The 12,475-nt window shown below is 50.2% G+C and overlaps 1 protein-coding gene across 1 annotated transcript in view; it reads right to left on the bottom strand.

The window, feature by feature from the left end:
• LOC117097956 overlaps nt 1-12,475 on the bottom strand; it is a 154,894-nt gene that overhangs the window by 62,512 nt on the left and 79,907 nt on the right. The window contains exons 31-36 of the mRNA XM_033236518.1: nt 11,863-12,002; nt 10,681-10,843; nt 10,483-10,569; nt 4,866-5,003; nt 4,651-4,770; nt 3,407-3,493 (exon numbers count right to left, since the gene is read on the bottom strand). Of these exons, the coding sequence (XP_033092409.1) occupies nt 3,407-3,493; nt 4,651-4,770; nt 4,866-5,003; nt 10,483-10,569; nt 10,681-10,843; nt 11,863-12,002 (735 nt within the window). The remainder of the gene's footprint in view (nt 1-3,406; nt 3,494-4,650; nt 4,771-4,865; nt 5,004-10,482; nt 10,570-10,680; nt 10,844-11,862; nt 12,003-12,475) is intronic.

The raw sequence follows: 12,475 nt of genomic DNA, 5'->3' as shown, positions 1-12,475 counted from the left end.
CTACCCTGGCTCCAGCTCCTGGCCCAGGGGTACAGTCCCATCTTGTCCTTTCCACATGTGAAATGGGAGTTCTTATTGTACAAATGGGGAAACTGAGGCTCTGAGAGGGTCATATATGCCACCTGAGTCTGCCTAGCTCTAAAACTCGTGCTGGTGCCTGAAGGGGGCTGGTGGGGGAAGCAGAGGACATCCTTGCAACTCCTCCACAGAAAACGAGGCTCTGTAGAGTGCGCCGCAGGAACCAGAGAACCCAGAACTTCTAGGGTTCAAAGAGGATGGCATCTGGGTCCCCAAGCAGTCAGGCGGGGGTGAACACGTAGCTAGCCCCAACAAGGGTGTTGAAGGGAACAGTGGGGAGAGGAGCAGTGGAGGGTGGGAGCAGAGAGGCCCAAGGCTCCACCAGCTCCACAGGACCTGAGCCTCTCCTTTTCCTGAGCTAAGCCTCAGTTTCCCCATGTGCAAAGCAGGTTTAGCCCCATGGTTCTCAATCCAGCCTGTGTATTACAATAACAAGGAAAGTTTTCTTGTATTTTTTTTTCCCTGAGATGCAGTCTCACTGTGTCACCCAGATTGGAGTACAGTGGCGCGATCTCAGCTCACTGCACCCTCTGTCTCCCACGTTCAAGTGATTCTCCTGCCTCAGCCTCCCGAGTAGCTGGGATTACAAGCGCCCACCACCATGCCAGCTAATTTTTTTTTTTTTTTTTTTTTTGTATTTTTAGTAGAGATGGGGTTTCACCATGTTGTCCAGGTTAGTCTCGAACTCCTGACCTCAGGTAATCTGTCCGCCTCGGCCTCCCAAAGTGCTGGGATTACAGGCATGAGCCACTGTGCCTCGCCTGGAAAGGTTTTAAAAGAATGCCTGGTGCCTCCATAGATGAACTGCTGAATAAAACATGATACACCCAGACAATGGAATATTATCTAGTGCTAATATAAAATGAGCTATTAAGCTGAAAAAGACATGAAGGAAACTTAAATGTATATTACTAAGTGAAAGAAGCCCATGTGAAAGGCTGCACACTGGATTCCAACTCTATGACATTCCGGAAAAAGGCAAAACGACAGAGAGTAAGAAGAACAGTGGTTGCCAGGGGATGGAGTGTAGGAGGAGGGATGAAAAGGTAGAGCCCAGAGGATTTTTCAGGGCAAGGAAACTGCTCTGAATGATGCTGTAAAGGTAGATCCATGATGTCTGTCAAAACCCATAGACTGGCAGGGCACGATGACTCACACCTGTAACCCTAGCACTTTAGAGACCAAGGCAGGAGGATTGCTGAAGGCCAGGAGTTGAGACCAGCCTGAGCAATAGAGCAAGACCGCCATCTCTACAAAAAATTAAAACATTAGCTGAGTGTGGTGGCGTGCACCTATAGTCCCAGCTACTCAGAAGGCTGTGGTGAAAGGATGGCTGGAGCCTGGGAGGTGGAGGCTGCAGTGAGCCATGTCATGCCACTGCATTCCAGCCTGGTTGACAGAATAAGACCCTGTCTTAAAAATTAAAATTTAAATTTAAATTAACATTTGAGCTGGGCACAGCTCACACCAGTAATCCCAGCACTTTCAAAGTCCGGGGCAGGCGGATCACTCGAGGTCAGGAGTTCAAGACCATTCTGAAATCCCATCTCTACTAAAAATACAAAAAACTAGCTGGATGTGGTGGCACATGCCTCTAATCCCAGCTACTTGGGAGGCTGAGGTACAAGAATCACTTGAACCCAGGAGGCGGAGTTTGCAGAACCGAGATCACGCCACTGCACTCTAGCCTGGGTGACAGAGCGAGACTCGGTCTCAGAAAATACTAATGATAGTAATATTTGCACCCATTAGATGACCCAGCTTCCAAGCTTCCAGGGGAACCCACCCCCACTCCCCGATGAGTTCAGGGGATCGATCGCATGGGCTCGGAAACCGGAACACCTGGGTTCCCACCCAAGATCTTCCACTGCTGAGCTCCATGATCTTGGGCAAGTCACGCCACCTCTCTAAGTCTCAGAGCCTCATCCACAAAATGGTGCAACAGTGCTCCACGACCCCCCACAACCTCGTCAGGTGACCATGAGATAATCCACAAAGAGGGTTTAGAACAGAGCCTGCCAAGCAATCACTCCACAGACATCAGCCCCTAGAACAAATGGTTAATATGACGGGATTTCCTCCAATATAAAATGCCAGCAGCTCTCAGATGGGCCGTGATCTCAGGGAACTCCACAAAAGCAAAAGGCTGCTAGTGAAACGGTGACCTGTGTCAACGTGAAGATAGAGCCTGGCGTCAGGGACATCAACCCGTGAAAACTCGTCCCTCTAAGAATAATCAGTTCCCTCCATTCAGAGCCACTCTTGGGCTCCATTCGAGTGTCTAAAACCCAACACACAGGGAATACACAGCCGGCGTTTAAAAAATGCTATCAGGGCTGGGCATAGTGGCTCATGCCTACAATCCAAGCACCTTGGGAGGCCAAGGGAGGAGGATCGCTTGACCCCGGTAGCTCACTGCCAGCCTGGGCAACATAGTGAGACCCCGTCTCTGCCAAAAAAAAAAAAAAAAAGTACAAAAATTAGCTGGGTGTTCCAGCATGTGCCTGTGGCACCAGCTACTCAGGAGGCTGAGGTGGAAGGATCGCTTGACCCCAGGTGGTCAAGGCTGAAGTGAGCCGTGATTACGCCACTGTACTTCACCCCAGCCAACAGAGTGAGGTCCTGTCTCAAAAGAAATTTTAAAATGCTATCAGGCTAGGTGCAGTGGCTCATGCCTGTAATCTTAGCACTTTGGAAGGTTGAAGCAGAAAGACAGCTTGGAGCCAAGAGTTTAAAACCAGCCTGGGCAACATAGTGAGACCCCATCTCTAATTTTGTATTGCTATCAAATTAAAGGGCTGCCCCACATCTCCTAAGGGCCTCATCCCTGTTGGGATTTCCTATTTACACCTCCACATCCTTGAATTAACCACCCTCTAATTCCTGTGGCACACACCACACACAGTCTGCTCAATGAAGCTGCAAACTTGGTGGGGGGACGGGGCTCCCACCTGGATGTCTTTCTCCACCTCCAAAATACCCTGGGTCAACAAAGCTCTCTTGAAGGATTACACAGCTTCTCCAAAGCCCAAATACAGGGCAGAGTTTGGAGGAAAACTCTGTTTCTGTCCACTTTGAAGAGTGAAATGTGATCGTTCACCCCCTTCAGCTTGGACCATCACTTCCAAATGATGGATGTGGAAACCTCCCTGCCATCTGTTCTTGATTCTGCAGGGGCTGTTTGGCTAAGCACAACATTGCAAGTGTGGCCTCCCTCCCTCAGGCCCCCATCCTGCCTTCCTTCCGCCCATCTCCCAGCAGGCCAGCTGCTCAGAGACAACTCTTGGCAGGCAAGTCAAGGTCATCCGCAAGGGAGCAACGTCCATACCTGGAAGTTTGGAGGAAATGCTGGTCTGTGGGGATGCTTGAGCTGGAAGAAAAATGCAAAGTCAGATCCATTCAGGTGGACCGAGACCTGTTGTGGGGAGAGTTGAAGACGGGTCAGGGGGAACAGAGAGGGAGATGCAGAACCCTAGGAGGTGGCTACCAGGCAAATGCATCCCAGAATTTGCCCAAAGCTCAAACCAGAAACTTCTGTCCTCCCTCAATGTTCCTCACTCCTCAATCTTACTCAGGCTGCGCTACTGAACAAGGTTGCTTAGGAAGTGCTGTCCTGGATTTGGGGCTGGAAGACCATTTGGGACCCCCTACTCCCTGCCATGGTGCCTGCTCATGCCTCCCACAGCCACACCACCTTCTAGTTGACCCTGACTGTGAACCAGGCACTGTACTACCAGGTTCACAATGACCACTTCATTTAATCCTCAACACTGCTTTCTTGGGTTGCTGTTACCATCCCATTTCCTAGCTAGCAAAACTGACGTTCAGTAATTCACCCAAGGTTACCCAGCTAGTTAACAGTGGAACTGGGAATTGAACTTACATAGCACTAAACTGGCCACTAGATTGAAAGCTCTCAGAGATAGGAACAGAGATGGGGACAGAGTCACCCATCCATCCCCAGTGCATATCACAGAGACTGGCACACAGGAGATACAACCTATCCATGCTGACTGAATGGACATGAATGCACATGCCCATGGATGAACAAATGAACAGCCATGAATAAGTAAATATACCTACAATGGCTGCTATATATTCACCAAACTGCATTTCCTTTTCTTCCTGGACATACAGCTAAAACTACATTTCCCAGCCTCCCTTGCAGCTAGGTGGGATCATGTGATGAGAACCCAGGCAGGAATGACCTTTCCACTTATGGGTCTGGCTCATAAAAGCCTCCTGCATAATTCTCCACTCTCTTTCCCTCCGTCTGCCCGCTGGGGCAGAGCCACAAGGTGGTGAAGCCTGGATCCTGAGAGACTGTATGGAGCGGAGCCACGGTGAACTGAGACGTTAACACTGGCCTTTCACAAAGAGCCAAACATTTGTTTACAACAGTCAATGCATCCTGACTAATCACACACACACTGCCAAAATAAGGTCTGTGCTGTTGGCTCCCCAGGGTCATGTCTCCTGCCACCTCTTCAGACATCTCATATAGGGCACCTTCTCCAAAGGTTATTAAGACCCGGCCTCCCTTGGCAAGGGAGCAGAATTCAGCCTCCTGACCTGGGATGTGACACTGTGGTTGACGGCAGCTCGTGCATCCACACCGAAGCTGAATGTTCCTTGGGGACTCTGTCTAAAGATGATGCCCCCATCCAAGTTCAGGGCCTGGGGGAAGCTCAGCTGGGAAGAAAGAGATAACACCCTTTACTTCTGCCAACAGTCAAGCTCTGTGCGGAGGGCACAAACCAGTGTCTGCCCAACCTGGGGACCCGTACCTGGTAGGAATGGGCCAAGTCCAGGGCCACGCTGTGCCAGATTTCTCCATGCTGAGATCTGTCATGATGTAAACCCTTCAAGTGCAGCACAACTTTCCGGTTGACTTTCAAAGTAGCCTCAATCTCCCTGTTCTTAGCCTGAGTGTGTGAGAACCAGAGGCACTGAGAAAGGTCTCGTACCATCTCTATGTGCCTGCAGAAGCCACCCTGGGAACCCAGCCGTCAGAAGAAAGTGGTCCAAAGATTGATGGGTTATGGAGCAGTCTACACTCCTCCACTTATAGGGCAGGAAGTGGGGACGGGTACACAGGAATGGTAAACTCCAGTGCCTACAGGTATGATTAGCAGGGTGGGCTTGATGGAACAAATGTGAATGTCTGTGTCTTGTTCAAAGAAAGTGCCTTGGGAGTAGTGTATTTTGTTCATTGCCATATTCCTAATACTTAGCACAGGTCCTGGCATGTAGTAGGTGCTCAATAAATATTTGGACAAACACAGAATCACTAGCTACAGCCTGAAACCCCAAGGACAAAGCTGTGCTAGAGTGAAAGAATGTGTAACTCTAAGTGGAGCTGGCAGAATAACACTCATTCCATGATGACATCCATGTCCTCATCACTGGAACCTGTGAATATGTGACCTTTCATGGCAAAAGAGACTTTGCAGTGTGACTGGATGGAGGATCTTGAGAAGAGGAGATTATCTGGGTGGCCCTAGAGTAATCACAGAGGTCCTGTGAGAGGGAGGCAGGAGGGTCAGAGTCACACAGAGATTGGAAGATACCACGCTGCTGGCTTTGAAGATGAAAGAAAGTGCCATGAGCCAAGGCATGCAGGCAGCTTCTAGAAGCTGGAAAAGGAAAGGAAATGGACTCTCCTCCGGAGCCTCCAGAAGGAACACAGCCCTGCTTACACCTTGATTTTAGCCACATGAGATCCATTGTGGGCTTCTGAATTCCAAAATTGTAAAATAAATTGGTGGTGTTTTAAACCATTAAGATTGTAGCGATTTGTTAACGGCAGCCATAGCAAACTAATACACAATCGCTCCATCATTTATTCCCTCAACAACCATTTAGCTTCTGCCACAGGCCAAGTACACAGTAGCACATTACCATCTTTTCCTACCTGTGTTGACTGAGAAGTTAAAAATGCCTGCCAAGGAGCTTTATCATTGGAGTGTATCTTTAAATGGGTGGTTGGCTTTACTTTAAAACCAAGACGGAGGAAGATAAATAAAGGTCCAAGAGGGGAGAAAAATGCATGTCATTAAACAGACTTATTTTATTTTGAGACAGTCTCTCTCTGTCGCCCAGGCTGGAGTGCCGTGGCACAATCTCGGCTCACTGCAACCTCCACCTCCCGGGTTCAAGCGATTCTCCTGCCTCAGCCTCCCGAGTAACTGGGATTACAGGCGCCTACCACCACGCCTGGCTAATTTTTTTTGTATTTAGTACAGACGGGGTTTCACCATGTTGTTCAGGCTGGTCTTGAATTCCTGACCTCAAATGATCCGCCTGCCTCGGCCTCCCTAAGTGCTAGTATTACAGGCGTGAGCCATCTCGCCTAGCCTAGACATGGTTTTAAAACGAGTAGACAGCCAAATTATATGAAACTAAATGACTGCCATTTACTCAGTCTGAGCCTGTTGTTGTCAGCTGGGATTTGAGGCCTGGTGTGGTCACGCCTTGTGATTTTTTTTTTTATAAACACCAGAAATCTGGGTTTTACTCGAGATCTTCCAATTTTCAGTGGTAGCAATTAATTTCCTTAAAAAATTTAAATGCTAAGCAGACCAAACAAAACCCATCTGCAGATTGAATTTGGCCCATGGTGCCGGCTCTGCGATCTCCGGTTTAAGAAACACCATCGGGAGCCACTTCTGCAGGTGTCTGAGGCTGTCATCCTGCCATTTGTTTCCCCCTAGAAGCTCCAAGAACTGTACTACCTTATCCCTGGGGAGCCACACGCAGCCTCGTTTAAGTAATGGTGAAGGGAGCCCCCAGAAGGGTGGGTCTCAGTGCTCAACAGCTGCCTGGTTCACTCTCCTTCCCAGGGGCTGTTTTGTATCTTGCAAAGAGAAATGGCCAGGTGCAGTGGTTCATGCCTGCAATCCCAGCACTTTGGGAGGCTGAGGCGGGGGATCACCTGAGGTTAGGAGCTCGAGACCAGCCTGGCCAACACGGAGAAACCCCATCTCTACTAAAAGTACAAAAATTAGCCGGCTATGGTCATGGGTGCCTATAATCCCAGCTACTCAGGAGGCTGAGGCAGGAGAATCACTTGAACCCAGGAAGCAGAGGTTGCAATGAGCTGACATCGCACAGCTGCACCCCAGCCTGGGTAACAGAGCGAGGCTCGATCCTCAGTCTCAAAAAAAAGAAAAAAAAAAAATGGTGGGAGGGGTCTGTGCATGAACCTGGGAGGTGGAGGTTGCGGTGAGATGAGATCAAGTCACTGCACTCCAAACTCCAGCATGGACAAGAGAGTGAGACTCTGTCTTAAAAAAAAAAAAAAAAAAGAGAGAGAGAGAGAGAGAGAGACACTGACTATCTTCCTTACATACATTAAATCCTCCATAAATGCTTGCTGAAAAATACGGTGCTGTCCCAGAGTATCAACTCCTCCAAGAGGTGTCAGGAAGGCGACCTGGATCAGGTTCTAGGAGGCATTTTACAACACTACACTGTAAACCTCACAGCCACTGCATAGAGATGAGCACTGCTGCTCACATTCTGTAGACAAGGAAACTGAGGTCCAGAGACATGAAATAATTAGCCAAGGATACACAGGCAAAAACAAGTTTCACCCCCCGGGAACCACATGCCAAGACCCTCAGCCAGGTGTGGTGACTCTTATCTGTAATCTCAGCACCTTTTTTTTTTTTTTTTTTTTTTGAGACCAAGTCTCTGTCACCTAGGTCGGAATGCAGTGGTGGGATCTCGGCTCACTGCAACCTCCGCCTCCCGGGTTCAAGTGCTTCTTGTGCCTCAGCCTCCCGAGTAGCTGGGATTATAGGCACCCACCACTATGCCCAGCCAATTTTTATAGCTTTTTAGTAGAGATGGGATTTTGCCATTTTGGCCAGGCTGGTCTCGAACTCCTGACCTCAAGTGATCCACCCGCCTTGGCTTCCCAAAATGCTGGGATTACAGCTGTGAGCCACCACTCCTGGCCTAATCCCAGCACTTCGGAAGGTGAGGCAGGAGGATCCCCTGAATCCAAGAGTTCATGACCAGCCTGGGAAACATAGTGAGACCTCCATCGCTACAAAAAATTTTAAAATGAGCTGGGTGTGGTGGTGCACACTTGTGGTCTTAGCTACTGAGGAGGCTGAGGTGGGGGATCACTTGAGCTTAGGAGGCCAAGACTGCAGTGAGTGAGCCATGATCGTGCCCCTGCACTCCAGCCTGGGTGAGAGAGCAAGACTCTGCCTCATAAAAGACCCTCTAAGTCAGGAGTCAGCAACTACAGCCCCTGGTCCAAATGTGGCCTGTTTATGCAAGTAAAGTCCTGTTGGGACTCAGCCATGCCATGCATTACGTATTATCCACGGTGCTCTTGAATTGCAACGGCAGATATGAGTCAACAAGACCTGAACCATGTGGCCCATGAAGCCTCAACTAGTTACTATCTGGTTCTTTCCAGAAAAGTTGCTTGACCGCTTCTCTGGATCCTGGCATGCGATGGGTGTTAAATAGCATCATGGCAGCAGCTATTCATTGAGCACCTACTGTGTACCAAGCCCTGTGGCTACAGTGTAAATAAAGTACTCGTGGAGATCACGAATTTCCCAGAGTAGCAGAGAAGCCAGTGATTGATGAATCACACAAAAATAGAACTGAGGCCAGGTACAGCGGTTCACATCTGTAATCTCAGCACTTTGGAGGCCAAGATAGGGGGACCGCTTAGAGTCCAGGAGTTCAAGACCAGCCTGGGCAATATAACAAGACTCTGTCTCTACTAAAAATAAAAATAAAAAATAACCAGGTGCGGTGGCAGTGTGTGCCTGTGGTCCCAGCTACTTGGGAGGCTGAGGTGGGAGGATCACTTGAGCCTAGGAGGACAAGACTACAGTGAGCCGAGATCATGCCTCTGTACTCCAGCCCGGGTGACAGAGCGAGACTTCGTCTTAAAAAAAAAAAAAAAAAAAAAAAAGAAATGGGATTTGTGATAGGTACTAGAAGCAAAAGATATAGGGCAAGCTGGGTGCAGCGGTAATCCCAGCACTTTGGGAGGCTGAGGCGGGCACATCACTTGAAGTCAGAAGTTTGAGAACAGCCTGGCTAACATGGTAACACCCAGTCTCTACTAAAAATACAAAAAAAATAGCCAGCAGTGGGAATGCACATCTGTAATTCCAGCTACTCGGGAGGCTGAGGCAGGAGAATCACTTGAACCCGGGAGGCAGAGGTTGCAGTGAGCTGGGATTGCACCACTACACTCTGGCTTGCGCAACAGAGTGAGACTCTGTTTCCAAAAAAACAAAAAAGAAAGAAAAAGATATAAGGCATCGCCAGGGTAAGCAGGAGTGTGTGTGGGCTGGTCTAGGGGTCAGGTGAGAGGATGCTTGAGCTCAACCCTGAAAGATGAGAAGAAGGGAAGAGGCAAAGCTGAAGGTGACGGTGACGGCTCCAGGCACACAGGATACACAGAGGTCCCGAGGCAGGAAAGAGCCAGGTGAGGAAATGCGAAGAGGCTGGATGAGGCGGATGCAGGCCACGAAGCGCGGCTGAGGTGACGGGAGTGGGGCTTCATCCCAAGAGACGCTGTCAGAGTCTGAGAGCAAGCAGGTGGCAGGGTTGTGCTGGCCTTTAGAAAATATCCCTCTGACTGTCGCATAGACTGTACTACGAAGGACCAAATTAAACAGGGAACCCAGGCAGGAGAATTTTTTTTTTTTTTTTTTTTTTTTTGAGGCAGAGTCTCGCTCTGTGGCCCAGGCTGGAATGCAGTGGCACAATCTTGGCCCACTGCAACCTCCACCTCCCAGGTTCTCCTGCCTCAGCCTCCTGAGTAGCTGGGACTGCAGGTACCCACCACCACACCCGGCTAGTTTTTATATTTTTAGTAGAGATGGGGTTTCACCATGTTGGCCAGGACGGTCTCAAACTCCTGACCTCAGGTGATCTGCCCGCCTTGGCCTCCCAAAGTGCTAGGATTACAGGCATGAACCACCAAGCCTGGCCAGGAGGATTTTTTGTGGGCCGGGGCTCAGGGGAGGTGTCTGAGCCTTGCTCTGTTGCCCAGGCTGGAATGCAATCGTGCAGTCATGGCTCACTGAAGCCTCAACTTCCTGGGCTTAATCAGATCCTCCTGCCTCAGCCTCCTAGGTAGCTGGGACTATAAGAACATGCCACCATGCCTGGCTAATTAAACAAATTTTCTTTCCTTCCTTTTTTTTTTTTTAGAAACAGGGTTTCCATATGTTGCCCAGATGGATCTCCAGCTCCTGGTTTTAAGCGACCTTCCGACCTCTGCCTCCTGAGTAGCTAAGATTACAGGTGTGACTCAATGCACTCAGCCCAGATAACATGTTTTTAATCCTACTGAGAGATGGCAGCAACTTGAACCAGGGCTGACTGCGATGCAAAGGTCTCTGGGGTCTCCACTCTTACCGTGTGCTGATTCGAAGCAACCAGGCACCCCTCTGTGTTCCTGGGGATGACTTTGCCATTGTATGGATGCATCAGACCTGCACAGACCTGGGAGGGACAACCACATATATGTACACACGCACACAGGGAGTCAGGAGGCAGCTGGGGCCTTCCTCCGGCTCTCAGGCCCCTTCCCAGCTATGCCCTGGACCCACTCACGTAGGGGTGTCCAGCCTGGCAGCCCAGGACCACAGTCTGCAGGGTTTCTTCTTGGCCATTCAGGACAACCCTAGTCTCCAGGGAATAGCGCTGGTGTTGCCTATCAGCCGTGAAGGTCTCCTGCAGGAGGACGCTCTGCGGGATGGGCAGGTGCAAGGGGTGCCTGGTGTGCAGAGGGAAAAACAGGCCAAAGCCATTAAAGCAGCTGGTAGTATTGGAGGACAATTGTGCCCGACGCTCTCAGCCTGGGCCTGTCACGAATTTGCAGAGTAAGACTATCACAGAGAAGAGAACGTAGGACACCTGGCAGCCCTGTCCTTTACAATTTGGCATCTGGAAGCCTTCGCCACCTCACTGTGCCAGCGAAGTGGGCATGGCTGGGGTCCCCATTGCCATTTGACAACAAAGACCCAAGGGGATAGATGACACACAGCATCTGGTGTCACACTGACTGGGACAGGAATCCAGGCACGGTCCTTCACTAGCTTTATGACCTTGGGCAAAGGACTTGATTTATCTGTGCCTCAGTTTCTCCATCTGTAAAACGGGGTCTAAAATAATACTGATCAGACACAGCAGTCGGGATTAGAGATAACACACATGAAATGAACGCAAGCTCCCCAAGGGCAAAGCTTTCTGAGGTTCTGGTTCTCTGCCATTTTCCACGTGCGCAGAAGAGCCCTTGGTCCACAGTAGGTGCTCAACGAACGTAAGTGGGATAAAAACACAAATGAACACCGTGCAAACGATGCTGCTCTTCCTCTGTCATCACTGCTGCTGTATAGGCTGTAGGTGACTTATCTGAGGCCACAGAGCTGCTCAATGCATAGTCTGGTGTCCAAGATGGCTCTGCTCATCCCAACCTCGTGCTGTTCCCTGCACACAGGGAACTGCTTTTCTAATGAGCTCTGTCTCTAAGAAATGAGAAGACTTCCTAAGCAGCTCCAGGCCCAGATGATGAGACTAACTTCTGCTCCCACCTCAGCAACTAATGAAGGGGGCAAGGCATGTGGGAGCTTTCAGGGGAGGTGGCTCTCCTCTGGGATTTGGGTTCCATCTAAGCCCCAGCAGGTCAGCAGGGTTTCTCCAGGTAGCTCTGCCCATCCTGTTCCCCCAGGCACCCTCCATGCTGGAGAAGGGGAAACTTGCAGGGGGCCAGCCGAGGAGAAGGGGTGCACACACCTAAGGAGCAAGGTTCCCCGTTTCCGGTACAATGTCCTGTCTTGCCTCAGCTCCTCTAGCTCTCCCTCCAACTGCAGGCCCCGAGGTTGGCCCTGGGCACCAGTCTGCAGAGCCGTCAGCGACACCTGGGTCTTCCGGGGCTGCAACAAAATCCAGGCTGGGAGGGACAGGCCAGCAGGACCATGCTGCAGACCTGCTTTGCAGGAAGACAACGGGTAGCCCCCTACAGCCTGCCCATCACCCCCAGAAATGACTCTCTGAGAACGACTACCGAGCTCCACCCACAACTTCCACCCTGACTAGACCACAGGATTCCACCGGCACACCACCATGTCTAGACCTCCCTAGGTACCCAGGCGGAATGAAGAACTTGGATTTCTCAGCTAAAGGAAGCCAAGCTTTGCTCCTGGATCTGTGCTAATGTGACCAGGGTTCATTTCACAGAACAAGAAACTAAGGCTTGTCTAGGGGCAGTGGCTCACACCTGTAATCCCAACACTTTGGGAGGCTGAGATGGGAGGGTAACTTGAGCCCAGGGCTTTAAGACTAGCCTGGGAAACAGCAATACCTTGTGTCTCCCCCTACCCAAAAAACAAAAAAAAAAGAAGTCAGC

Source organism: Trachypithecus francoisi, unplaced genomic scaffold (assembly GCF_009764315.1).
Source record: "Trachypithecus francoisi isolate TF-2019V2 unplaced genomic scaffold, Tfra_2.0 Lachesis_group15, whole genome shotgun sequence".
Taxonomy (NCBI): Eukaryota; Metazoa; Chordata; class Mammalia; order Primates; family Cercopithecidae; genus Trachypithecus; species Trachypithecus francoisi.
This window is presented reverse-complemented; position numbering and strand designations above follow the sequence as displayed.